Genomic DNA, 27,872 nt, shown 5'->3' on the forward strand with positions numbered 1-27,872 from the left:
ATGACATCCCATCCCTGTCCCATCCCATCCCCACCCCATCTCTGTCCCATTCCATCCCATCCCCACCCCATCCCTATCCCATTTTCATCCCCATCCCATTTCCATCCCCATCCCAATCCCATCCCCATCCAATACCCACCCCATCCCACCCCCACCCAATACCCACCCCATTTCCATCCCCATCCCATCCCCATCCAATACCCACCCCATCCCCACCCCCATCCCATCCAATCCCACCCCAACCCAAATCACCCCCAAGGTGGGGGGGCTGCCCCACAGATGACTTGGGGTGCCTGTGCCCAGCCCTGCTGTGCCCCGGGAAGGGCTAAGGGCTCCCTGGGTGAGCCGCGAGGCCCTGCATGGCCGGAGGTGCCCTGGCTCCGTGTGGGGGGCACGGGGCTGCACCCCTGGGTAACGCCACCCTGCCGGACGGGGGACACAGGCAGAAACGCTGCCCGGGCTGGTTCCTCCAGGGCTGCCACATGCCCTGCACAAATCCCACCCGGGGCGCTGGGCTCCACGGCCTCCCCCAGCCCAAGTCAGCACCGCATCACTGCTTATGGCTGATCTTTGCCCAAAACTGCCTGCTCGTATGCTGCTAAAGTGATCTGTGCTTTTTTCCTCCCCTTCTTTTCTAGATGTTTTTTCCACATCAGAACACTGCAAATGAGAACATTCCTTTCCATCCCGTAGCTCCACGAAACGCTCTTTAAAGCACCTCCTGTTTCTTGGTGCCCTCCTGCAGCCGACTACTTACAAACCTGGAGGAGGGGAGAAGAGCGATCCCTTCCCTGAGCCTTCCCATGCACGTACTCTGCATCCACCCAGCGCTGCACTGGCTGAAGTCTGCATCCCCAAAGCTTTTGGCAACTTTTTTTTCACCGGGCAAGATGAAATCCACTTTACTCTGCAAGGCTAATCCAATTCCTGTTTGCAAATCATAAGGACGAAAAGGAAAAAAACAATGACAGGAAGTTTAAGAGGTGAAATTGCACATCGCGCCTTCATCCCGCGGTTGAACTTCAGTGGGGAGGTGCGATAAACATACAACTTTGCCTGCTCAGACCACGCTCGCTCTTTATATTGATTCCTTCTCACAGAAAACTAATAAAGCCGAAATCTCAATGTTAAAAGGCGCCGCGTACGTGAACAGACCGCGCGGTCTCTGCAATTTCTCCCTTCTGCATGTTTTGCCATGGCCACTGCTTCACAATGCTGCGACGTCCCGGTCCCTAACACGGGTCTAACGCTGCTGCCGCCTCAGGCCGCCGAGCGACTCACTTGTTAGAAACCATTTCCAAAGCGTTTTACGTTTAGGATTTGCAAATGATTAATCCACTGACAACTTGCTGGTGCTGTGCAGCACCACTGGGCACGTGGATCCAGCTTTCCGCACTTCAAGCCACCAGCTTTTCAGAGCAGAAAGCGTACGCACGACTTTCCCGACATAACTTCGGGACGGGAACCATTTTTCTAGCTGCTGCTGAGAGGTGCCAAGAGCTGCTAAATGGAGAAGAGCTTTTGGGGGGCAGACCCCGACCCACGCGCCCGCCACCACCACCCGCCGCTTTCACAGCCGCTCGAGAAGGCAGCGGAATCACACGCTGCAAAAAGGGAGTCGTGCGGGGTTAGATCATCCCTTCCAGCATTTTCGTCTGGCTAAAATAACTGCCAGCGCTCCCATTGCTGATGAGAATTAATACTATCTTCTTCCTCCAACAGTAAAAACAAAATGTTCTCGCCATGTCCCATCTGATAAGGCAGCAAAGCTCACCCGGCACGGCCTGGTAGGTGGGCTGCTCGCAGCAGACCACGCCAGCCACGCTGGGCTCGGCGGGGAGGGGACCCCGCGCGGGGACCTCCACCCCCAAAGCCCTGCGCCAAAGGAACGGGACGCACCGAGACGGGAGTAACAGATTACATCTGGGCTCTGGATGATTGTTTGTGAGCCGTTAACAAAACAGCCACTACACCAAGATGAATTGGCTGCAAGAGGTTCAGAAAACATCATTTCTCCCTGCCTGGCCTCGACGTCCCCGCTGGTTTATTCCCACGAGGAGCGGCCCTGGGTAGCGCAAGGTGCCACGCGGCATCGCACCCACCCTGCCATGGTCAGTGTTTGCTCGCAGCCCCTGGCTGGCCCCCGCACGCAGATTCCTCTGGCTGTTGGCAATAATTAAATCTCCATTCAAGCAAAGAGAGGGCAGGGTTAATGACGGCAGCAGCCGCCTGCCGCTCGCAGCTCCGAGCTGTGCCTGCATCCACATCCTCCGCTCGCTCAGAAATATCCCAAGTCATCGCTCGGCCGGCGGCACGGGGAGCGACCGTCCTGCCCATCGCCACCAAGCCTCCGAACTGCAGGTGGGGAAAGTGGTCCCACTGGCAGCATCAGGGCCGGCTGCCGAGGGGGGTACGAGCCCCCCACCATCCCCAGGCACTTGGGTGCCCCCAGGGAAGCAGCTTTGGTCCGCGGGGTGCTAGGTGCATCCTGAGCCCTGGGGATGCTCCCAGAGAAGCCACCCGTCTAGGGGCTCATGCCCCCCCCACAGGCACCAGGTGGGCCATGGGGCGCAGAGGCACACAGCCCATGTGTCCCGCACACCTGCGGCACCAGCCCCGGGGTCATACTGGGTTGCCACCGCTGCGGTTGGCACCTCTCCGCGGCCTCCAGCAGCACACCGGGACGCACGGCCCTGGAAAACCCACGGGGACGTGCAGTGGCTGAACCTTCCATTATAACAGACCTGGGGGAGGGTGTTTGGGGAGGGTGAGGTTCAACAAACCCCCAAAGGGCTGCTCCGGCTCCTTCCACAGTCCCCGGGACAGGCACTGCACCCCCTCACCACAGAAACCTCCTCCTCCAAAACATGTTTCCCAAAAACCCCGCTCCCAAAAAACTCACTCCCTGCAAACCCATGCCCGAGAATTTGCTCCCTTAAAAACCCACTTGGAAAATCCTGCTCCCCCAAAGTCTGATCTCTGAAAGCCCATCCCCCTCCCCGCCCAAAACACTCCCCAAAACCCACTCCCTAGAAATCCACCCACAAAGCTTGCTCCCTTAAAACACTCCGTCCCTGAAAGGCGCCTGCAAACACCCGCTGCCCAGATTGCACCGGCAAAAATCCGGCTCCTCCCAAAACCCACCTCAAACCCCGCTCCCCAGAACCCCCAAACTGCTCCCTTAAAAACCCGCTCCCCAAAACCCACTCCCAAACCCCTCCTCCCTCGGGACGACTCTCCAAACCCCGATCCCCATCCTCCCTCCTTCCCAGAAACTTCCCCTCCCAGCACCCTCTTGCCCCCTCGACCCCCCCCCAGTCCCCTTGCAGCACCTCCCGCCCCCTCTTGCAACCCCCCTCCGCTCAAGGGTCTCCCCAAACCCGGCCCCCTTCTGCTCCCCAACTCCCCCCTCCCGCTCCCCAAAGCCACCTCCCCCTGCCTGCCAGCCCCCCAAACCTCCCCCGGTCCCCAAAACCCCCTCCCGCTCCCCAACCTCCCCGCTCCCCAAACCCCTCCCTCCCACTCCCCAACCCCCCCTCCCTAACCCCCCCCCCCGCTCCCTAACCTCCCCCCTCCCCAAACCAACCCCCCTCCCACTCCCCGAACCCACCGCCCGCCGCTTACCCACCCCCGCCTCGGTCCCCAAACCCGCCCCCCCTCCCCTTCCCACACCCCCGCTTCCCAAAACCCTCTCCCTCTCCCCAAATCCCCTCCCCCCGCTCCCCACCCCCCCCGCCCCCGGGCCCGCTCCCCAAACCCACCCCGCTCCCCTGCTCACCCCCCCCGCCCCCGGGCCCGCTCCCCAATCCCACCCCCCTCCCCTGCTCACCCCCCCGCCCCCGGGCCCGCTCCCCAAACCCACCCCGCTCCCCTGCTCACCCCCCCCGCCCCCGGGCCCGCTCCCCAAACCCACCCCCCTCCCCTGCTCACCCCCCCCGCCCCCGGGCCCGCTCCCCGCCCGGGCGCGGCGGGGCGGAGCGGCGGGGCGGAGCGGGCTCGGGAGAACGGCGGGATATACGCGGAACGTCGGGCGAGCGCGGAGAAGGCGCGGAGGGGCCGGCCGAGTTACGGTCCCGGCAGGGCTGGCCCGGCCCGGCCCGGCCCGCCTGCATGCGGCGGCGGCGGCGGCGGGGCGGCCGGGCGGGATGAACGGCTCGGCGGCGGCGGCGGGGGGCGGCGGGACGGCGGCGGCGGGGCTGCTGGCGGGCGCCGGGAGCGCGGCGCTGGAGCTGGAGCGGGCCCTGCGCTGCTGCACCGCCGCCTCCGTGGTGACCGACGGCGGCGGGGCGGCGGCGGCGGCGGAGGAGCGGAGCCTCTACATCATGCGGGTGGTGCAGATCGCCGTGATGTGCGTCCTCGCCCTCACCGTCGTCTTCGGCATCTTCTTCCTGGGCTGCAACCTGCTCATCAAGTCCGAAGGGATGATCAACTTTCTGGTCAAGGACCGACGGCCGTCCAAGGAGGTGGAGGCGGTGGTGGTGGGGCCCTACTGACCCGCGGCGGCCCCCCCCCCCCGCCCCGCCGCCGCCCCGACGGCGCGGCACCGGGGGACACCGACCTGGGCCGCCCGCTCCCCGCGCCCGCAGCACGGCGGCCGGCCCCCCCGCCTCCAGACAGTGCGGGGTTTGCTGCGTTTCTTTTCTTTCCTCCTTCAAAACGACAACAAACGAACCCCGAGATCGCGGAGGCCGGTGAGACGTGCGGGGGTCGCCGGCGCCTGCGGCCAACCCCCCCGCCCCCGCCCCGAAGTAAAACGTGCTCTGATGGCAACAGGTCTGGGGTTTCTTATTTCGGTCGCGGGAAGAAATCTCTCCCTCTTGGAGTCGCGGGGTGCTGACGGCGGCTGGGCGGGGGGGAGCGGGGAGGCGCCCCGGGGGCGCGGGGGAGCGGCCGAGCTTCGCCCCCCAGAGCGCCCGGCCCGGCCCTGCAGGGTTTTGCCTCGCAGCTCTGCTAAAACCCCCATTTCAGCCTGCTGTTTGAGCCCCCCGGGTTGCACAAAGAAGGGCGGCCCGCGGCACCCTGCTCCGGAGCAGGGCGGGATGCGCCCAGGGGACATGCGGGAACCCCGCTCCTGCCCGGGGGTTCTGCCTCTGGCCACGAAAATAACCCAGTACACCCCGTTTGTATCCCCCTCTGTCAGGGTTTGACTCCGGAAAACCACTCTCCGTACTTTTTATTAACCCAGCCGAAAGCCTCACCAACAGGTGACTTCTTACGGTCACATTTAAGGGAGGGAAAAACTGATGCTTGCACAGGATTTTATTTGTTTTATCTTCATCCATCTCCTCTATAGGGATACCAGAGCATCTTTCTGTGAGAGGTTTGCATAGTTGTTTATCATATCCCCGGGAGCTCTCACTGGTTACTGGTGATAAATCAATGCATCTACATTTGCTGTAGGAGTGGAACCGGCATAAACACTTGCCGGAGACCACGGCAGCAGGGTGGGGGCAGAAAGGCTCAAGCAACTCACCTGTGAGAAAATACCTCTCACGAGACCCAAGGTCCTGCAGTAAGGCTGTTAATCGTCAATATTTTTAAAGCTGATAATTTTCCGGAGCAGCCACGCAGACTTCTGACTGCTTGGTTGTCCCTCAGTTCATCCCGAGCTGGTGTGAAGATGGCCAAGCTCCTGAATCGTTGTAGATGTCTTTAAGAGATGTTAACACAGGTTTCCGTTTTGATAGACGAGGTGAAACTCAGCATTTGCAAAAGGCACCTGAGCTAGAAGGGGATGAAATAAAGCCAGAGTCTGAGACAACCTCTTGACTGCAGATAAACTTTTGGTAGAAAATGAGGCAGAACAGAGTATCTCAATGCAGTCCGGTTCCCTCAGACGAGCAGAAGTCTCAGCCGTGTACTCACTCATTTACAGCTACATCTAAGGGGAAGACAAAGAACAGATCTGCCTGTTCTCTGGGAAACAAATCTATTGTCATTACATCCCAATGTTACTAAGCTGTCTATCAGCTGAAACATTGGTGAGATATTTAACCAAAACTCTCCTCCTTTCTTTGCCCCTTGGTGCTGTAGAAACGTTAGATAAAGCAGAATTTTAAGATAATACAATAGGAGGGAAAGCTCCTAATAGGGATGTTTCGGTCATTACAAAGCATTTCCAACTTTCTAATTTGCATCACTTCGTGATATTGCCGATAACGCAGTCATTCCTGTAATCTGACTTGCAAGGAGTGTCCTGCATGTTTGAATCCTTTTCTGAGAGCTAGATTCATTAGGCATTCTTTATTAATTATAAATTTATGAATTATAGCAAGAACTTGAAGTATCATTCATTTCGATTAACCTTTGCCAGAAGCCGCAGCTTTTTCCAGCACCGTAAATCTGAGGCACGACAAACTCCTGGTTCTGTAATAAAACTGCAGAATTTTCACCCTCAGCCCAAGAGCGCACGTGGCCTGGTGCCTCTCGCCTAAGGGCCTCTTGCAAGGTGAGAGCCCCTACCCTAATAAAGTGCTTGTGACTCTTTGATCCCTACAAAGATACCTCCTTTTAGGCTGGGAACGGTTGGGAAAAGGGTTTTGCCTACTTGGTGATGCAGAGATGCTCAAGCACGTCCTGTCCACCAGCTTTACTTAGGACTCTCTCCCTCTCTGTACTGGGGGGCTTCGGGACGTGGCACAGGATAGAAGGAGACCCGGGATATTTATAAGCCATTGGTGGGCGGGAGGATGGCAACGCAGGGAAGAAGCACCTCTCGGACACCAACAAGGGCTCTGGCATCCACCCCACCCCGCGCTGTATGGGGTGGATGGAGGAGCGAGCAGCGTTTGGGCAGGCATCTCCTACCTGGCCCCTGGGCACGATGGACACCTGCCTGCTTTGCCCCTTCTAGATGTATGTGTAAAGGCGTGACCTGTGTGTTCGAGGGGCGGGAACCTCACGGTGAACAGAGCTTTTTCCGATGACTGCACACATCATTTCAGGGTCATTTTTAGAAACGCACCTGGAACGCTGCTGGGAGAGCAGCGGGGAGAGTCTGTGGTGTCAACAAGTACAGCCCTGTCAGCTCCTAGAACACACTGGAAACAAAATCTACCTTGCTGTAGTGCTGAGGTGCCGGGAAATGGGAGTACTTGGGATAAGGCCACTGCGGATACCCAAAGGAGGGCTCCACCACCCTGCAGTTGGCTTGAAGACAGTATAAACAGCTGATCTGCTTTGTGTTTGTCCCTTCTTTATTCATCTTAAATAGTAGAGTATGTTCAATTTTACCACCAAAACCTGAGGGGCCTTTCGTTGATGTGCATTCCCGTTTCTCTGTAATGTTTCTATCCATGAGGAGCAGAAGACTATGAGTGACCTGGTAGACCTGACCAGCTCTCAGTCGTTGCTCTCAGACGTGAGCTCTTACAGGGGAAATTTCCAATTTGTGAGGAAACCCTTCCCCCCGCGATTCTCAGCGACTGCTGCTGGGGGCAGGGCTTCCCAGCAGGACCTCTCCCCGCAGGACTCACCCCAGGGCCTCCCACTGCAGCCTCCAACTGGCTGTTTTAGGGAGAAGGATACCCAAAAAGTCCATATGGCCCCAGCTGCAGCAAGTCCCTACCGTGGTACTATTTGTAATTTTTCTTGAGTATGACAATAAAGAAGATCAAATCTCACTTTTCTTAAGCCCAGGTTGAAGTAGTCTCACGCTAGGCTGTCTGCATACCTACTTATTGTCTACAAAGTAATTTTGGGGTAGTTTTTGCCTTAAATTCAAATAGTGGTGCCCATGCAGCAGAGCTTCAGGCCACCGTGCTGCAGGCAGACCTCAGCCCTCCTGCTCAGCCTCAGCTTCCAGCGTGCAAGACACCAGAGCCAAAGCTCTTCTGGGCATAGATGCGCACCAAAGCTCGTCCCCAGCACGCCGCCGCAGCCTGCCAAAAGGCGCCTGAGCTCTCTGCTGCCTCTCAGCCAGTCTTGCCTTTTCTCCCAGTTAGCCAGGAACATGGGGTTGGGAACGCGACATAATAGATTTCACCCTTTCAGCTCAAAATGCGTGCTAATCCTCCAGGAGAAAAATCAAGAGGCATCTTAGTCACTTCCCAAACACCCAAAGTGGTTTGTTCGATATTTTAAATGGAATACGCTTATTAAAAACACTCCAGCAACTGCAATTGCTTCTAGATAACCCTGCGAATGTACTCAGGCTAAATTTGTCTAGATGGCTGTACAATTTGAATTCTATGCTTGCCACATCTTTTTGGTAAAAATAAACACTGTCTGAAGTACGCAGAAAAGGTGTGTTTGAGCAGTTCGCACATACGCAGGTGTGGGACTTTATTCCGGTTGCATATTCAGGCAAAATTCATGTTGATTTTTAAAGCAGTTTAGCTTTAATTAGGAAAATAAGATCCCACTGTTCATTTGCAGTCAAAAACCCAAGACATCACCATAAGGGACAGGCACAGCACACATTACAGCTTTATTATTTGCCTTAATATTTACCCCTTAGAGTAGCCATCAGGCGATCCTGGCTCGTGCAGCACACCCAGCACAGGGTGCTCACCCCAGGCTGGGGCTGGGAACCCTTGATGGAAGTGTGTTTCCTAAAAAATCTTCATCTTCAGCTAGGCAACCCATTTTAACACACAGCCCTAGCTGCGTTTGAGCCCATATTAATTATCATTAAAGAGTGAGTCATTAAAAGTGCTCCTCCTTTCTCGACAGCTCTGTTTCTGTGCATGAATGGATTATGCTGTTGCCATTGATTTCAGCAATCCGTGACTGGGGCTGTAACCGGTAATGCTGAAGGAGCCCTGAGGGACATCAAGTCTTTCAATTCTTTTATAATATTAAACAGCAGTGTCCTCTCCATAATTAAGGTTTAAACTTGCTGTCCAAAAATCTAATTTTCCGTTAGCTCACCGTTAGGAAGCGCGAGCTGTTGCCCGTCGCGCTCGCCCGCGTGGCCGGTGGCTGGCAGCCAGCTTTCCTCCCAGCCAGTTCAGCCAGTTGTGCTGCTCCCCGTCTCCACCGCGCCGTTACTGGAGCGGCGATACAGGCTTCTCTACTGAAAGAGGGAAAAACGAGCGGGAGAAGGCAGAAAGCAGAGAGAAGTGTACAAAATACAGGGGGGAAAGCACCATGAATGGCACTGAGGAGCGACAAGCTGAAACTTAACACAAAGGAAAACTTTCTTTTTATTTAAAAAGTGTGTGGCTAACCTGTGAAAGCTTGCCAAAGCCCGCGAAGTTTCAGAAAAGGGGTAGATGTTCGTAGGGAAGACGAGGGCACCGGCTCTCACCCGGCTAGAGGAAGCACACCGCAGGGGCCGCGCTGCGGGACGAAGGCGACCCACGTGAGGGCTTCAGCCCCTCGCTGCTGCGCCGCCGGGCAGGATGTAGCCAGGATGCCGGTGGTCCAGCCCCACAGGGCTGTGCCTGCAGCCTCTCCTGGGGGGGCCCCTGAGGGCACCGGCCCCCAGGGCACCATCCTGCCGCGGTACAGCCAGAGCCACGCCACCGCCCGTACAGCATCAGGGGACGGGGACCGTCCTTTTCACCCTCCTCCACTTCCCTTTACAACCTCAGGAGTCAGGTGACCATGTTGCAGAAATGATTTTTAAGCCTTAAATTTGTTAAAAGCACCTCTTTGTATTAAGGCTTTATCCTCTTCTTGTCCCAAAACGGCACGCGTGCTCAAATGCAAAAAATTAACAGGACCTTCCTCTCCCTTCCCACCTTCACTGAATTTCAATCCAGGCCAAGTGGTATTGGTGACCGTACAATTTATCCTCTCTGTAATATAGTTGTAGGGAGCTGCTTTCTTTTATGGGACATCTTCATTTTTTAATGACAAAAATTAGATTTTTTTGTATCGCTGAGGACCAGACACAATCACTGAAGAAAGAAACCAAAGGAAGCCTGAGCTCTTCAGGGCTAAGCGTATCCATCAATTCGGCCACCGGCAGCTTGGGACCTATTCCACGGATATAGAACGTATTTTTAGCACATGGGAAAACAGTGTCATGAGCACATGATATGAAAAATACACAAAGCAATATATCACTTTTATGTCCTTTATTCCATCATAATCAGGTTAGGATTTCTTTTTTTTCTGTCCCACTTGCTTCTATTTTGGAAGTGTCTCCAGGGAGGCAGGCTGTAGGAACGTAACGGCCCATCAAACCCACGGTGGCTTTGTGCAGCAGCCGCAGCAAAGCCCTCCACCACATCGAAGCAGATGGAGCGGCACGGCACCGGGATGAAGGAGATGGAACAACATGGCGCCAGGATGAAGGAGATGGAACGACACGGCAGCGGGATGAAGGAGCTGGTGGGACCTCACGAGGGCAGAGGAGTTGCTGCCCTGGATCCAGCCTCGGTGATGGTGTGCGGCGCCCGCTCTCCTTTCGTTACTGCCATCTCCTCAGTGCAAATTCTTTTTCATTTCTTTCATTTTAGCTACTTTAATTTCCTGTCTGTCGCAGCAAATGCAGGCAGAAGGAAACAAAGATGCCCGTTTGAGCTGACATCTCACGTGGGCTTAAAAGAAAGGAGCAGCCTAGTTACATTAATGGATAATACGACGGGGACATAAGAGCAGCAGGGATGTCTTTGCCCTCACTACCTTGCTGGGAAAGCAAGGTCCGATCGGGTTCTTCCCCAGCTCCAGGAGCTGAAGTGATGAGCACGAAGGTTCACCCACAGACATTGGGCCTTTAAAAGAAACTTAGGGGTGATTTTACAGTGTAAAAGATAGAGATGTACACGCACATAAAATCGCAGGTTTGTTTTGTGCTTCATCCGTGAGCATACCATGAAATAATGAATTGGTAGTCCCCGCTCTGGTTTGTTCCCGGGTAACGAAAGCTGGCGTGTAAATCCCACTCAGATACCACTAACAAACTGGGAAATAAGAGGAAGAAGAGCAAAAACCATCAGGTACCTGGAGAAACTTATAGAGAGAGAAATACACATTAAAAGGAAAACATGCACTCTTCGACAAAGAAATGGAATCAAGAATGCAGAACATACCATATGTATCTACAGGATAACCTGATGGGGCAGAAAATATTGTGGAGATAAGGTCTACCCAGAAAAGATAGGCTGGGCTGGAAGAGGCCAGAATGGAATAGAGCAATTAGGCCACTTTGTAGGAAAATCTTGAAAATGAGAGATATTAGGCTGTGGAATAATCTCTATAGGGAAGATATAAAAATTCTTTTACTTATGACTTTTACTCTAAACTTGAGAATATATTCCCTATGTCATATTGCTGCATTCGCAAGAAGCTGGACCTAATACAACCTCTCCATTGCTGTCTGGTGAAACTCCCTGGTTAAGCTAATCGCTGTGTATCGCTGAAGCTACAGGAATGAAAAGTGCCAATCATGCTGTAAACATTAATTACACATAAGAACTACTCAAAGGTTATCAAACAAAGAAAACAAGCTGAATTACACTCAGCAATTTCAGGTAGCGGAGAAAAAAAGCCGTTTTCTTTAATGCACTCCCCTGCAGAACACTGCTGGCTGTTTGACAGCAAGGGAGACGTTTCAAATCCTGTTACCAATTAGGGCATTTGTCTGTGTGTAATGGAACTGCCACTCAAAGCTTTCAGAATATATATTCAGTGTTTTACAAATCCATTCAAACTTTCATTAATATCCCTACATTTTTAATGAAAGCTACATCTCCCTTTCCCTTTGCCAAATATAAACTTAGCGCTGCTGAAGAGCACGCCTTTGAGATGGAGATCCCTGAGATTATGTGCAGCTCTTCCTTCTAGATGAGCCTTGTCTCACATCAGGAATATCTGAATGAATCTGAATATGAATCTATCAGCCCTGGTGTGGCCAGCAGGAGCCGGGCAGGGATGGGGCCCCTGTGCTTGGCCCTGGGGAGGCCCCACCTCGAGTGCTGGGCTCAGGTTTGGGCCCCTCGGGACAAGAAGGGCCTTGAGGGGCTGGAGCATGTCCAGAGAAGGGCAGCGGGGCTGGGGCAGGGTCTGGAGCACAAGTGTGCTGGGGGGCGGCTGAGGGAGCTGGGGGGGTTTAGCCTGGAGAAGAGGGGGCTGAGGGGAGCCCTTCTCGCTCTCTGCAGCTGCCTGAGAGGGGCTGGAGTGAGGGGGGGTTGGTCTCTGCTCCCAAGTCACCAGGGACAGGACGAGAGGGAACGGCCTCAGGCTGCGTCAGGGGAGGTTTAGGTTGGAGATGAGGGAAAACGCCTTCCCTGCCAGAGCGGTCAGGCCCTGGCACAGGCTGCCCAGAGAGGTGGGGGAGTCACCGTCCCGGGGGGGGTTCAAAGGACGTGCAGCCGCGGCACCTGGGGACATGGTTTAGGCAGCCTGGGGGTGTTGGGTTGGCTGTTGGGCTTGATGATCCAAGAGGTCTTTTCCAACCTTAATGGTTCTATGACTTCTGTACTATTACTATGACTTCTATGACATTGTTATAAGGAGCGGCAAGAGTGCGCTGGCACTTGTTCATTTGCACAGAGATGCCCCGTCATCTAACGAACCTCGCTCCCCATCCACGTGCACCAATATTAAACTCGTCAGCAAATACTCCCTAATTCCAGCTTTCTGATTTTCACTGGGGACAAACCTCCTTGGCATTCCTTTGTCATATCCGAAGAGAGGAAACCACGCATTATCTTAAGTAATTTTGTTCTTTGCACACTCCATGTACTTGCTATTGCTTTTCCTCCTTTTCAAATGGTACACCATGACCGTGGTTACACATAAATAACATCTGGAACTTGAACAAAGCATATCCACAGGATATTCTTTAAGTGAGAAATGCGTTGTTACCTTAGAAAAAAAATACGGTGTTATTGGAAAATGGAGCACAGCAGGTATTAGCTAATGATACCTACCATTTGTTGCATCTTGGACAGAAAATGAAAATGCATACATTAATTAAAAGCAGGCTTTAGGGAAAATATTATTAACTCATACTATAATGAAACCTAAAGGCTTCCAGGGAGATCCATTGTACTGTGTCAGGGCTGTACAGCGGGGAGGTTCAGGCAATTTGATTAAATGCACAGGCTCAGCGCTTGGTGAGACGTGGAACAGCAGCTCTTTGCCCTGGAAGAGGGATCAGAAGTATGAGACTTTGCAGGGGACTTGGGAGACTCCATATGTCCAGGGCTCTGTGAGACATGGGCAAGACATCAGCTCCGGACTAAATGCCGCATTTTAAATTGACCCTATTTATCCATCCTCAGTGGATAAATTGCAAGCCCACGTTCAGTTCAGTGACTTTCCTGGTTCATGGAAGGGTCATCGAGGAAGGAAAACCACAATTTCATATAGTCTACCTAAGCTCTGTCAATGCTGGCGAGCGCTGCCTGTGGCACGGACTGTACCCGTGGGAGTTCAGCCGTGCCCGTGGAAAGCATGAAGTTAGGCTGTAAAAACACTTTTAATAAAAGATTTCTACCAAGTATTGACATTCTGTCATTTGAGAACGAAGATCCAGGAGCATTTAAAGCACTGTACTATTTTTAATTTTCATTCAAGGCCCATACTGTGCAGTGATGTTGACATCTCATTACTATCGCGGCTCAATACCACGTACTCTATATCCAGGGCTTGTAACTTGGTTCTAAGCTTTGCTGTCCAGTGGGGCAAGGAGATAATAGCTTGTTTTCTTTCTCAGCCGTGTTGCAAAGATTCATTCCTCTAATTGATTGAAAAGAGGGGCTTTAGCAAGACACGGGCCTCTTGGAAAATGTGAACTGCCATTGATTCAACCGAGTGCTTTAAGATGAAAGTCCTAAAATAATTTGTCCTGCGCTTAACCAATCTAAGCAGGATCAATAGCCCCTGCTTTAGCAAGGGAGTTGGGGTGTGAGAGGCAATCAGCTGCTGGTGGACTGCACCGAATTCCCGGCCAGGAGCATGCTTCTTCATTTATTCTTGAAATTTTTATGTCAAAATGCCAGATGAATTCTGACAACCCCTACAAGCCCAGAATGTGCAACACCATGAAACATTTCAAGCCATTGCCTGTCATTGCTGCACCGTCCCTTGGAGCCAGAGCATGCTCGTCCTTGTCTTTGCTGCTTGGACCACCCCATGGACCACCAGGAAGGAGATTCCACCATGGCATGCATGGGATACAGTGCTCAGACAGAGAAACAATGATCAACTTGATAATACGGTGGGAGTTTTGTTGTTTCCAGAAAATTTGAAATACCCTTTTTTTTTAATAGCAAAGCACAGCAAAGGGAGGATATCACCTCCAGCATGGATTATTTCTCATTGCAGGGCCAGGGCACAGTATGTCTAAACTGCCCCGGGCAGACACTGTTGTAATACTTGAAAGCTTCCAGAAAGGAAGTTCCCTGGATAACCTGTCCCAGATTTTCCCATCACAAAGCACTTTTCCTAAGACTTAACTTCAGATATCTTGACTGCAAACTGCCACTTTTCTATGATCCATCTTGCAGCAGCCTGGGAGAATAACGGGCCATGTGCTTCCTTGCGTTACACGCTGACTATTGGATGGAAAAGCAGAGTTGCTTCTCATCTAATTCTGACATTTCTTTGAATGACAGATTTTTCACGGGTTATTTCCTATTTGGTAGAAAGGTTCAAAGGGAATGTTCACCCTGCAGTAATAGACTTAGAAGCAAGGGGAGGAGATGAATGGCAGGACACAGCACTGACAATGACTCCCAGCGTGGAGGAGCATTCCTGTCCTTCCTGCACCCCTGTGATGGTGCCTCCTCCTCCTCCTCGCTCACTACTTATTGCAGGTTCCTAAAGCCCTCAGCCCCATGCCATCCTCCAGATGCACGAGCCCTTTTCATATTTTAAAATCATGAGCGCTGGTGGGTACGGAGATGGCTGGATGTTCCCATTTGTTTCCCACCACCTCACCGAAGGAAGCCCCGAAGCAAAACACTCACAGCGGTTAACTCACTTCATCAGCAGAGATCGTTTGTGTTGGAACATCCCCCAGAGCCATCACTCTCCTGAAGAGCTGCCTCCTTTACCAACACCCCGGAGAAGTCAGTCAGCCATGCAAGGAAGTAGTGACAAATTTTACCTGTTTAAAAAAAAAAAATGGTTCTTTATCTTCTCTGGAAGATACCAATCCAAAATCAGCGCATGTGGAGGTGAGTAGCTCTGATTCATACTTTAACAAGCTTATGAGTCTTGGAAAGAGCTTGCCAAGGAGCAGTAAACTCCTTGTTGGAAGTGATAGCCTCTCTGTAGGTGTGTATTGCAATAGAAATATATAAACATAATAATCTGTGTGTTCAGGTACCTTGGAGAGACCAGTTTCGCCACGCTGTCTTCCTTTAATTCATGCATTTTTAATTAGATTGTGTCTAGAAGAATATCAAAGATGGAGTTTAATTTGTTTCCAATCTATGGAGATTCAGCACAACTGTTCCAATGGTTAGTTATCCTCAGGGTTCCAAAAATATACGTGATTTTTGTCTGACTATACCTCACGTCATTCATGGATTTCTTTCTTCTTTCTTTTATGTCTCCTACAGTGGAAGGCTCTACGTTACCGATTTCCATTTCATGTATAAGACATAAAAACTCTACCTGGACTTCTTTTCAATTAACTAAAAGACATGTTTTTTGTAGTGTAATTGTGCTCATGGCACTTGTCTGAATCTTTGCCAACTACTCAGTGTCTTTTTTTTTATATCTGGGACATTAGAACTAGACTCAATGTTCCAGTCGCAGCCTCACCAAAGCAGACATAGAGGCAACACAACCTCTCTGCCCCATAAATTGATATTCTGTTTAAAAAAGCATATGGATGCCAGTTGTTCTTATGGTCCCAATGTCACACTTCACACCTACCTTCAGCTGATTCCATTGCAGTGACATAGAAACCCCTCCGAAATCCCAGTTCCGAGGCCAGAGTCCAAGAGGCCATAAATGGAGCCTACTCTCTTCATCCTTGTATGCATTTTCCATATTAAACTATTCAAATGCATATTACACCAAGGGTGAAGTTTGACTGATAACGTGTGTCTTGTATGAAGCCATGTAGGTCGGCAACAGTTGTATTGGTCTTCTGAAATCCATGATTTCAAAGTTTTGTTGCTCCCCTGTCATGCCTGGGACAGACGGATGGATGGACGGACGGATGGATGGACGAACAGATGGATGGATGGACAGATGGATGGGGATGGATGGGTGGGTGGATGGATGAATGGGTGGGTGGGTGGATGGGTGGGTGGGTGGATGGGTGGGTGGATGGGTGGGTGGATGGGTGGGTGGATGGAGGGGTGGGTGGATGGGTGGGTGGATGGATGGTGGGTGGATGGATGGTGGGTGGATGGGTGGGTGGGTGGATGGAGGGGTGGGTGGGTGGGTGGATGGATGGGTGGGTGGGTGGATGGGTGGGTGGGTGGGTGGATGGAGGGGTGGGTGGATGGCCGACTGATGTGCACGTGATTAGCAGGGGTGCTCCTCACAGGCCCTCAAAGCATTAGCACAGTGATAGTTGTGAACTTTCATTTTATATCCCTGGGGCTCTCCAAGCAGGCTAGAGCTTTTTCAAACATCGTCAAGAGCCCTTAGCTTGTTCTTTACATATTTTTGGAACAAATTTGTTTAACATTTCTGCCTTCACTCCCTATGACTAACAGCTGTGTTGTTCCTATGCAGTAATCTAGTAACAATACTATAGACAGTACTCTCTTTTTTACTAAGACACTTTTTTTAAAAAGCCTCGCTGCACTTATTTCTGCTTGCCATTTCTCTCCCCTTTACTCCTTTATTTTACCAGAGTGCCTCTTTTCCAATTTTCACAGTAAATATACTGCTTTTTAAGATAGGCTTGTGCGTAGCTATTCTTGCTCCCCCGTAGGTCAAGATAATTTGTTTTCAATGGGGTATGTGGAAACGAACCCAACAGCAGTCCTGCCGTCCGTGCTGAAAGGGAGAGTGAAACCTGCCCACCGTGTCCCTCTGGCTGGCTTGGGACCGACATGCCCCTGAGGAAATAAACCTTACAGCCCCGGTGCCTGCAAGGGTTTTCCTTTCAGCTGTAGAGCAGTGTCCACCCTGTCCTGTCTGTCACCTCCAGCTGCTGCTGGTCTCCATCATCCTTCTGGGGAAGGCAAAGGCAAAACATCTGGCCAGTTGTGCGCCTCTAGGCATCCCCTCGCTGCCTTAAGCACGCCCGGCTACATCCCTGCTGCATCAGCTTTGAATGCAGCCATTAGGTGCAAAGGTGTTGCGGGGGCTACTCCCAGTCACAGCATTTTGACATCTGTAAACAAAATGCTTCCTGTGATAATATTTGAGCACCAAGATTAACGCACTCCTGATACGTCCCTGATTCTCCAGCTGCAATTTAGTATTGCGGCCGCAAAACAGGGATGACATACTACTGTATTTCCTGTCTTAGATATGTGCAGTGTTTAAGATCTCTGTGGTGTCATTATTTTATGGCAGAAAAAACGTATTTTCTTCCTTCCAAATCTAAAAGAAAAAACAAGTTACCGAGTAGAAAGTAAGAATATCATGTATGGTTTATGAAAAAAACTGAATTGCAACACAGTCATATTTTGTTCTCTGATACATTTTTAGAGAAAGGATTGATAAGTTGATGGCTTTAAACCCACGCAGCAATGACTTCATAAGACCATAAAACCAGACATACAGCATTGCTATCACCACTTGATAGGAGGATAGCACAAAGTACCTGTAACGATATGCTGGAGGCAGAGTTAATTTAGGAATCATCACTTATTCAGCCACCTGAGTACGGCTGCCCTCATTTACATGGTGCAAGCCCCAGCTCTGTGGCACAATGATTTTGTTTGGAATAGAAACATGGGAAAATGGAAAAATATGAAAGCCAAGAAGTAAAAGAGCTCACAGAAGTGGGGTATTTGCAGTCGAAAGAGAAATGATAGACTGATCTAAAGGTGATGGATAGTCACACTTACGTACCAGGCACTCTTCCAAGGAGTAACAATCCTGGAAAAATTCCTCCCAGAGAGAAGGACGTCTATGACATAGTCCTGGGTCCTTGCAATGAGTCATCTTACGGGGCACGAGGAGATGTGAAAGGGTCTGAATGAGTCTCTGTTAGTGCTCTGGGAGCTGAAAGTAGCAGTCCTTAAATGGAGAAAAAAAATGGTGGTGGATGTGCAAGCTCAGGAGGGCTGGGGAACTTTGCCTTTTATAGCTGACGGTGCCTCTGGCCTCTCTAAGAGGCTCCTGCTTTTAGCCCCTAATTTCCTTTGCATCCATGAAAAGATATCACCGGGAAATGTCCTGCTAAATGGAAGCTGGAAATCAGCGCGGCGGGCATCAGAGACAACACGCCACCTCTCATCTCTGAAGCGGGGGCTCTGGGCCACAGCAGCATCTTCTGCTTTTTCCTAAAAACGCTCCAAAGATGCACATTTCCCCTCAATCACACTGCCTGACCTCCCGGCCTGGAAAGCCACCCCTAGAGCTTTGGGGTACAGTAACGCCCCAACGCTGATCCCACCAAAGCAGCATGGGCTGTGGTACCCTGTGGATTCAACATGATAAAGTCTTGGAGGAAACCACTTGTCTTAATAGCAAGTGGTTACACAAACTATGGTTGATATGGTAAAGTCTAGCTATAGCCTGAGTAAAATAATGATTTATTTCCCGCACTCCGTTCCTGGAGGAGCAGGCGGCAGTGCTGGGGGTAGCTGTGCATGCACCCCGCTGCTCCCCGGGTTTGCACGGGGTAGTGCCTGCTGCTTGGCAGAAACACGCCTCCCTGCTCAAGTATTCCGAATTGTTTTCCTGCATGATTTTGTACGGTTATTAAAAGGACTAAAATTTTCAGCAGGAGAAACCTAAAAAAAAGAAATAATGGTTTGTGCTTCAGCCACCCGGGGAGCAATCTCGCTGATGCTCGAGGCAGTCCTGAGCGATGCTCCCAGTTCGGAGGCCCTGAGAGGCCACTGAAAATTGCTGCTGTTTCTGCTCCCCCTTTGCTGTTTTTAGTGCTAATGAAGATCTCATGAATTAAAGTATCTGCAAATTTTTGCACTGTCTTTGCTGGTAACATGACATGGAGCACCCATCGCTAGCAGTGCATAAAAAGCTTTATTTTGGCTCTCCTTTATATTGCTTATCCTAACCAAGCTTCTGGGATTACCAGAGAAGCGCTTTTCACTTTCCTCTGCCTATACAGGACAGATCCACACCGACCAATATATTGAAATTTAAATCATTTGAAATGACCTGACCTGCTCAGTTGAAAAATATCTTCACTGGTACCTTTGCTATTTGCCAGGTATAAGTAATAAAAAATAAAGCAGGTATATACACATTTAAAACCCAAAAAGCTACACCACCACAGGGCAGAGGCTGGAGCCACTGGGGAGGTGCCCTGATGCAACCCAGGTCGGTACAGCAAGGAATAACGGGAAACCTGTCCTGTGCTCTGTAATTGGGCAATCGTCCCCTGCCAACAGCAGCGATCTAAAATTAAACAGAAACAAAGGCAGTTTAAGCATCACGGTTGGTCCAGGATCCATCCAGTGCTGCCCACTGCCTCCCAGTCGGCTGCTTCTTCTGCCCGCCAGGGCAAGGACTGGTGGGAGTCATAGAATCATTTAGCTTGGAAAAGACCCTTAAGATCATCGAGTTCCCTGGGAAAGCCCTCCCCTGGAAGCCCGCGGGGCACAGGGCCACTTCGTCCACAGAAAATCCTCTGATGAGCAACCACGGTCTGTCTGGGGTGATGAGGGACCATTTTCTTTCAGGGTGAGGATCAGGGAAGGTGCAAATAGGGGGGTATAACCAGGGGATGGGGGCGAGGGAAAAGAAATAAGTGAAATATCCTTTTAGCTCTCAGCTGAAGTTCTGAGCAACTCCAAGGACTTCCCAAGAAGTGGTGAGCAACCTCAGCTCCCGCTGGCGCTCGGCAAGGTTGAGGGGTTTTAAGGAAGGAAGAAATAGCGTGGTGTTATCTCCCTCAGTCAGTCCCCAAAGCCCCTTCCCCTGGGGCTGGACTGCGAGGAAAGCAAGACACCTGAAATCAGCTCCTGACCATCTCCTGTACATGTCAAAAGGAATGTGCTGGACGATAGCGCAGCAAGGGTGTAATGTATTGCTGTTTAAAGATGGATACTGCGCTACAAAAACAGCTCAACCACTGTTTACGTTTCCAGCGTGAGTTCTGCCATTCTCCCTCCAAATCCCAAGGCAGATTAATACGGAGAATTAATTTTGTTTGGGTCTTTGTGTGCTTCCACTGCCAAATGATAAGTCTCTGCTTTTCTTTTTCATCTGGTGTTTCCTTCTCATTCAGTAACCCTCAAGAGGTGGTGAGAGAACCGGGGAGCAAACAAAGCTCCCGCTCGGAGCCAGGCGCCGGCCCTTTCTGGAGGGGTTGTTACTGGGACAGGAGGGGAAGATGCCATTCAGGCAGTTAAAGGTATAATTAAATGAAATTGAGTTTTGTAGCTTTGCGAGATGATGAGGGGAAAAAAGCACATTCATTTAGAGAACAAGAGTTGGCTTAAGTATTTAGAAGAGGCAGGCTATCAGTGTGCGCAGCATTTTCACAGGTTAAGCTGCTGCAACTAATTCATAACGTTACTGATGGACCTGTCACCAGAGCTGACACCGCAAATTACATTCTGTATTCCCTCCGTAGCCATACCAATAGTAGCTATATTAAATCTATATTTAAAACAGGCTGTTGCATGTAGGGCTGAGACAAATGGCTCAGCATGTTGGTAACAGCTTCCCATCTACAAATCCTCTCCTTCAGCCCAGGCAGCACCACGGTCATCACACCCAGCCCGCAGCAGCCTGCGGTCCAGGTGGCAGGTGGCCAAGACTTGCCTCCGCGCCGGCAGCATCTTCCCTTGCAGGATGTCCCTGCGCCCAGCAAAGGCACAGCTGGCCGGTCTTGCTGGAGCGCGATGTGGCTGCCAAGCAGTCCTTCCACACTGCCGCCAGCGACTGCGTGAAATAAGGTGAAATTAAGTAATGCAACAAGAAAAACCTTCAGCGTGTCCAAATCTTTGACACTAAAGATGTAAACTTTCCAAATGGGGAAGGCGCTCTGTAAGAAAGTATATTTGGGAAGGGGATTGTGGTAAAAAAACTGGGTTTTTTCCTTAAATGGTGTTCTTGACCTGCAGAACTTGTTACAAAAAACATTTCCTCCCGCTGTAGACTGAGCACGCGCGTGCGTGCACGTGCAGCCATGCGCATAAACATGCCTCTTCATGACCTGGGCGGGCAAAGAAAAGGATACGGGCTTTGTATGTTGCTGAATTGTTCTTGTGTTTCTCTAACGCTTTGGCCCTCGCCCGCTGTAAATCGACAAAGCTCCATTTCAACTTGTGCAGAAAAACGTGCTGATTTGGCAGGTGCCTGCACCGCGGAGGTGGCCACGTGGTGCACGTTCTGCGTACGTCCCGTTGCCCGACGTCCTCCTTTTCTAACCAGAAATTATTAAGAATTCTGAGAGGTTCTACTGAATTCTATGCAATGATGTAATGAAAAGGGGCCTCTTTTAAGTTAAACACTAGTTGCCAGTAAATGATATTTCAATTATTTGGCCTCAGAAACTGTACTTCACCAGTATTCCTGCAGCGTTTCTTCCTTTCACTTGACCCAAGGAGCAATTTTAGGGCTAACAAGACAATGTACGGGGATCTTGCATTGAAGAAGCATATCTATTATGTTTTCTGTGCTTCAAATATCTAATAAGTGATAAATAATATTCTCTATATTTCAGTAGCGATTTGGCATGAATATTTACCCTAGATAAGTAAAAAAATTCCATGAGCATGCTGAGAAAGAAAAAAGGAGCCCGGTGGTAGTCGGGTGACTGTGTTGATGAGCAGTTTTGGTATCACACATCAGCCGTAACAATTCCAGGGGGGCTGGCTGCAGCCAGCAGCAAAACAGGCTTGCTCAGTTACGGTCCAGAGAGCAGCTAATGCTCCTATAAACTATTTGTCACCTGTAATAATGAGCAGTTTGGAAGGGATTAAGTTTTACTGCCTGACCCGTGATGAGCAGTCCCCCGACTGTACATCTTCAATTGCTTAAAAAATAGAAAATGGAAGCAGAAAATATCTCCTAACCACTGGTAGCTAGTTAAAAAAAAAAAAAAGCACTGTTAGATGCCTCACTCTGTAATGCTTTTTAGATTTTTATGTCAGGAGATGGGATAACGGAGTGAATTAAAAAAACAAAAGGAGGGACAAGCTAGAAAGAGAAGAAGGAAGCGTAAAGCACCGGTGGCACCGAGCACGGCTGCAGCAAGCACTGTCCATGCACCACCCCGTCCCTTCCCCGCGCAGCAGCCGCGTCGGGTAGCTCATGGGAAGCAGTCTCACATCCCTTCCCCAAGTTCCACGCAATAAATGACATTGCCTTTCGCCACCGCATCCCCAGCGCCTGGCCGTACCCAGAGCCGCGGGTGCCGCTCCCCAGCAGCCCCCGAAGATCCAGCGACATCTGCAACCAAAAGGTCCTGGTGAAGCAAGACCAAGAAGCTGCGGCTGGTCTGGAACTTCCGTATTTATAGAAGGGGGATGTTTACAGGAGCCCTTCCAAGGCTGCCAGCTGCGTATATAAATTGTGATTATTATTGTTATTAATCAGAGCAAATGGACTCGGAGGCTTTCTGCTGGAGGCAAGTGTGCGCAAGGCATTATCCCTGGGCACTTTTTTCAGTGGTTTTAAACAGGCTAAATAATATGAAAACAGCAGTTTTCAGCAGAACAGACAAATGTAGCTGCAGTAGCTTCTTACAGCCATGAAGCCCCCCAGCCTGGGCCGAGCGGCATAGCTTAAAAGCTAGAGCAGAGTGGAGGCAGAAACCTTCCGAGTGGCCATTTTTCTCCATTCACACCTTGGCTCTTCCTGCTCACAGAACTACTAGATTGAGAATATCAGGAGTCAATTGACAATTAACATAATTCCCTTTTTTAAAGTACTCCCGTGCTTTATTCTTCGCGATGCACTTCATTCCTCGACCCACGACCTTGTTTTGCAAAGGTAAGGCAACTCAGAGGGCTACCGCAAAGCGAGCAAGTTCACTGGCCTCTTTGTTGCATCTCCGGTGTATTGTACCCCGACTATGTGGCAACAGGAAGGCATCTTCTTTTGCAACTGCCTGAGATTTTCATACAGCTCATGAAAATATATCTTCCTACAGTCCATTTTGCGTTTTTAGAATCAGCGCTGAATTTGCATGGAAGGGGAAAAATGTATTTTGCCTGATTAGAAATCATTAATTCGAGGGAACAGATGGAAACTGTTTGTTTGCAAGACAGACGTCTTTAGTTGGGCCTGTAAAGGGTACGTTGCATCTGGGTGGGACGCAGAGTTTTCAGCTCCTTCCTACTGCAGACTCTGCTACACGTGTTTAAAGATGGTTTGCATTTGGGCAAACACTAGAGAAGAAGCTTAAGGCACTTAGATGCTGGAGTCCTAGGGAAATTTGTCATTAACCTCCTTGATGCTTTTGACAATACCATCAGACCATCTCAGGCGATGCTTTAATTCTTCATGAATGTGGCAGTTTAATGCAGCTGCTATTACTATGAGCGAACCCTGGAGAGCAAGAAGATATATTCTGTCCCCATCCCTGATATATCATTATTTAGTTGGTCTGTAGCAGCTTTGGAAGGAGCAAATAAACTGGCTATTCTTGGCAAGAAGATGACCTTCTCCTTCAGCTGCAAGGGGTCTCACAGTTTCCTACAGCTGTGCCAGCAGAACGACCCTTGCCGTACTGAAGGAATGAGGATCCTTCGGTGCGGTTGCGGTTGGGTTTCTGGCCCTTTGTACTTGGAGAGGCTGGAATCACCATGGGCCACATCCCTAGAGAAGCTCAAGAGGTGAACTGTTTGCCCAAGCCGGTTTTGCCACGTTGCTTTTTAATTGCCTATGAGAACGTCAAGATCTAGAAGCAAGCACGTGGCATCCGTGCCACCAACTGTTCGCATCAGCACGTCTTCGTAAGGTGATATAATCGTCTCTGGACCCTACCTCTGCTTCCCAACAGGACAGTGAAGGTGGGGGGTTTTCAAAGCTTGGTGCAGGACAGTTATAATAATGGATAATAGAAAATATTTTCCTATTTCATTAAGCCCCCTGCCACTTTTGAGCACAAATGCCAATATTTCCATTTTGGAAATGACTTGCTTGCAAGACGAACACTCTGTAAGAACCGGGCTAATGACAGGTACAACCCAAAGTCATATTCCTCCATCCAGGGTCAAGGATGATCGCTGCAAAGATATTTTCCGCTTGCTGCATCCACATGTTTTATCCTCACACCAGGGAAAAGTGCGCTCCTCCTTGGTGGGGGGCTTCTTTCAGTCTCTTTAAAAATAATTTTCACGTTCACATTTTTTGGTTTTTTAGTTTTGGAATACGAGAGGTACCGTTCTCGGGAAATGGGGCCTGAGTGTTGACAGGAGCCAGTGCCAGGCAAGGACCTGCTAGGTATTTTTCTCCAGTTTCTGAACATGCAAAGCAGTTTTCTGTGTCTCTCTGTGAATTGAGTTAATGTAGAAAATAAAGGAAAACAAGGAAGTTTGGGGCAGGCTGGAGGCTTTAGTCATATCGCATTTTAAACTGAAAAATAACCTACTGTTGTATGGTCTTCAGAAAAGGATTAGAAAACGTCCAGGTTGTAGAAGAGAAAAATAAAAGATGAAAGATCTTATGACAGAAGAAAAATGACAAATAACAAAAATCCACTATTGTCCAGTTCTCTGAGGGAGAGAGGTGGCCAGACTGTGCTTTCTGAGGCTTTTTGCTGAATATAATGTAATTTCTCAGGCATGTTGCTGTCTGATAACTGTAGATTAAGTGTTTGTTTCAGAAAAATTTAGTATGGTCAGAAAGCCATGCATAAGAAAGGCTCATATAAACTGATTAGCACTGAAAGAAGAATGGAGATGCTATCTTGGCTGCCAACACAGCTTTCTGAAAACTTCCCTGTGATAATTATACTGAATTATATTCTCAAATACAAAGCCCCACAGATAGCCTATTATAAGCTGAATTAAAAATCACAAATCAGAGGCTGATTCAAACCACAACTCATTAGCACATGTACAGACAGAGGAATGAAAAAGGAATCATTTTTGAAAAGCATTGAAATCGAAGTTGTATCTGCCAGTGTGCTCCCTGAGCTCAGGCTCAAATTCATCTGAGAAGGGACTAGCTGGTCCCTAAATGAGCACAGGGAATGAAGCTGCCTCTTGGATTAGGACTTAATTTTGCAGTCTCTTAAGCGAAATCCCCAGGAGACCTCTGAGTTAGAAAAACCAAACCCGGTTTTCAGGGCAGAGAGGGATTGCCTGCACCAGGCGTTAACTTTAAGCTCAGGTTAGCTTTAGTTTAACTTGAAGTCACCCAGTCTCCTCACCATATCTGCTCACCAGTTATAATTTCCCATAAAAGATGAAGTTCCCCTGTTTCTCCTGAAGCCCAGCTGTGGTTCACCTCCCCAGGCTGTGGGATGGCCCAGTGGCCAGCCAAGCCTTCCTCCTTCTCCTCCTCTCCCTCCTCCTCCTTCCTCCCAGCCGCATCACTGTCTTCAACTCTCTTTCGGAAATGCTGGGCACCAGTCCAGTCTTCACATGAAACGTCACGAGCATCCTGCAAATCACCAAAGAAATGATGGAGCCTAATTTAGTCTTACTCTTAAAAACTGCCTCATGGTGGACAAGACCAGGATTTCCACCTAGCGCAAAAGCGAAACCCATCGCATGCAGCTTCCTCTTCCCCTCCAAAGGAGAGATTTCAGGCCCTGACTTGAGCTGTGGCACCGCTCATCCTCGGCAAGAGGGGGAGAGTCGAGCAGGAGGCTCAGCCAAGGAGGATGGGGCAAGAGGTCTGAGCAGGGGAAGGTGCAGCACAAGCAACTTTGGAAAAGATGCCGCAACGAATATCAGATATTGAATTCCTTGACTCCTCTTTTCTAGTCTCTCTTCTCATTCCTGCATCGCAGCAGACATGACACGACAAAGGAGCGAGTCTTTTCCTGGTCCGATCCTTTGGTGTCCCCCATCATCATCTCCCAGCTGCCACCTAACCCAGGACAAGGACCTCCTCATGTCCCCCAGCTCCAGTGCAAGCCCCACGTGTGGAAGGTTTGCCAAATCAGGGACACAGACCACAGGCTGCTGAGATCAGCAAAAATGCATCCCAAGCCTTTAATTAGCTTTGGACTGAAGCCTAGGTCCTATTCCTCGCCCGGCAGAGGAGAAATGTGCAACCCCACTGACAACCTAAAACCTGGGGACGACTTCTCCGTGCACTAGCAGAAAACGAGGTAATTAAGCGCACAGTTAGATGATGACCTGGGAAGTTTTTATAGCCAGACTTGTAAATATAGATGAGAAGGGCCGCGCTCATGCGGAAGGCAAAACACCATAGGCCAGGTTTTTCTAGTGTCAGGTTGCTCTGCCAGGTCAACAGCATACATCCACCCTACCTGCTGCTAAACCGTGCCTATAAAACATTTTGAAATGATCCTAACGGTCACATTTGGGCTGGTCTTCACCCAAAAGGGTGCCCGTCACGGCCAGAAAAGTCACTTTGGTGGCAAAGACCATCAGTCAATCTTGCAGTCCCAGTTTCTCTGCTTTAAAGAGTGGTTGAATTATTATTCCATCGGTTTTCCTGAGACTTTAGGTCTGGAAAATTTCAGTGAAAAAAATATTTTGGAAAATTAAGCATGAATAGAATTAACAGATTCCAATAGAACTGTCAAGCAACCTGAAGCTTACCTGGACAATTGGAAAGCTGTTTATTGTTTTGTACGACAACTCGTTTAAACATCCTGCTCAGCTTCAGAAAACTGCTCTTCCAGAAATAACACTTATTTTTCAAGAGTCCAATTAGTATTTGCTAGAACGCTTTGATTTGGTAAAACATTTCAAGCACTAGAAATTCTTCAGAGTGACCTACTTTAACATAAAGATTAAAATAAATCATTTAGTTAAAAGGTTATTGTAGAAAAGGTCTGAGATGACTGGAAAGCGTGCTGAATACGGACAATTCTCTAACTCATAGTTTTCCATCAAGTGTCATATTTTTAAATTTAGCCGCCTGCATTTTTAGAAATGAAAACCAGCGGCTCCAACAAACATCAGAACGATGGCAGAAGTTCTCGGACAAACCGATAGAAAATCATGAAGGCATTGACTAGCAATACATTAAGACTGGAAGCATTTCTGTTCTATAATCAGAGAGTTTTCCAACAGCCACACAAAGGAAAAACTGAACTGCCAACCACAGACAGCAGGAGAATGGTTTCCTTGGCAATTGTAACTATGCAAAAGATTTTAGTTTCCTTCCACCGGCCTAATATAAGCAAATATTTAAGCCTATCAACGGATCTATAAAGATTAGCACAACTGAAATCAGATCACCTTATTAATTTGAAATCACAAGGCCATATCCAGAGAAACAGTGCAGGCACACACGTACCTGCGAGCGTTTCAGGAACCCAACGGCCATGACGGATCACTCCCTTGCTTACAGCTCTGCATGTGTATTCATGCTTTCATTGACTCAGAAGACGGAAAGCCAAAGCAGCCAAGGGCAGAACCGGGAAGAATTGCGTTGACCCAACCTGGGAGAAACTAAAGAGGTTTCTGGCTGAAAGCTGGACTTCCCCGACGCTGGCCACCCCCACAAATTAGATGAAGACTTCCAGAGAAAGAAGAACATACAAAGCTCATCTGGGACACGTGGACCATTTTGCTAGGCTGGTGCTGTAAGAAGAAGGGCATTTGTCTACTTACAGGTTTTTTTTTCTCAATACTAAAATCCCAGGCTGGTGTCGCAGGCTCTAACGTATTGCTTTGGTTGCTCATAATCAGAGTTACTCGTGCCAAAGAAGAACAGATTGATCATTTTATCTGAAGGCAACGAAACCTGTGCTGGCCCCA

The 27,872-nt window shown here is 49.8% G+C and overlaps 1 protein-coding gene and 1 long non-coding RNA gene across 2 annotated transcripts in view; one reads left to right on the plus strand and one right to left on the minus strand.

Annotated features, from left to right (window-relative positions):
- Positions 1–3,899: 3,899 nt before the first annotated feature.
- Positions 3,900–4,770, plus strand: RPRM (reprimo, TP53 dependent G2 arrest mediator homolog). Its single transcript, XM_075092510.1, has one exon. It carries the CDS (start codon positions 4,146–4,148, stop codon positions 4,491–4,493), a length of 348 nt encoding a protein of 115 aa, XP_074948611.1. The 5' UTR covers positions 3,900–4,145; the 3' UTR covers positions 4,494–4,770.
- Positions 4,771–10,017: 5,247 nt separating this feature from the next.
- LOC142057178 (uncharacterized) overlaps positions 10,018–27,872 on the minus strand; it is a 114,234-nt gene continuing 96,379 nt past the window's right edge. Inside the window, exons 7-9 of the long non-coding RNA XR_012660566.1 lie at positions 17,890–18,057; positions 14,882–15,007; positions 10,018–10,853 (exon numbers count right to left, since the gene is read on the minus strand). This is a non-coding gene — a long non-coding RNA (uncharacterized LOC142057178). The remainder of the gene's footprint in view (positions 10,854–14,881; positions 15,008–17,889; positions 18,058–27,872) is intronic.

Source organism: Phalacrocorax aristotelis, chromosome 5 (assembly GCF_949628215.1).
Source record: "Phalacrocorax aristotelis chromosome 5, bGulAri2.1, whole genome shotgun sequence".
Classification (NCBI taxonomy): domain Eukaryota; kingdom Metazoa; phylum Chordata; class Aves; order Suliformes; family Phalacrocoracidae; genus Phalacrocorax; species Phalacrocorax aristotelis.

Excerpts from the sequence above, each read along its gene's own strand:
- RPRM (XM_075092510.1), top strand. The coding sequence starts at position 4,146 with ATGAACGGCTCGGCGGCGGCGGCGGGGGGCGGCGGGACGGCGGCGGCG.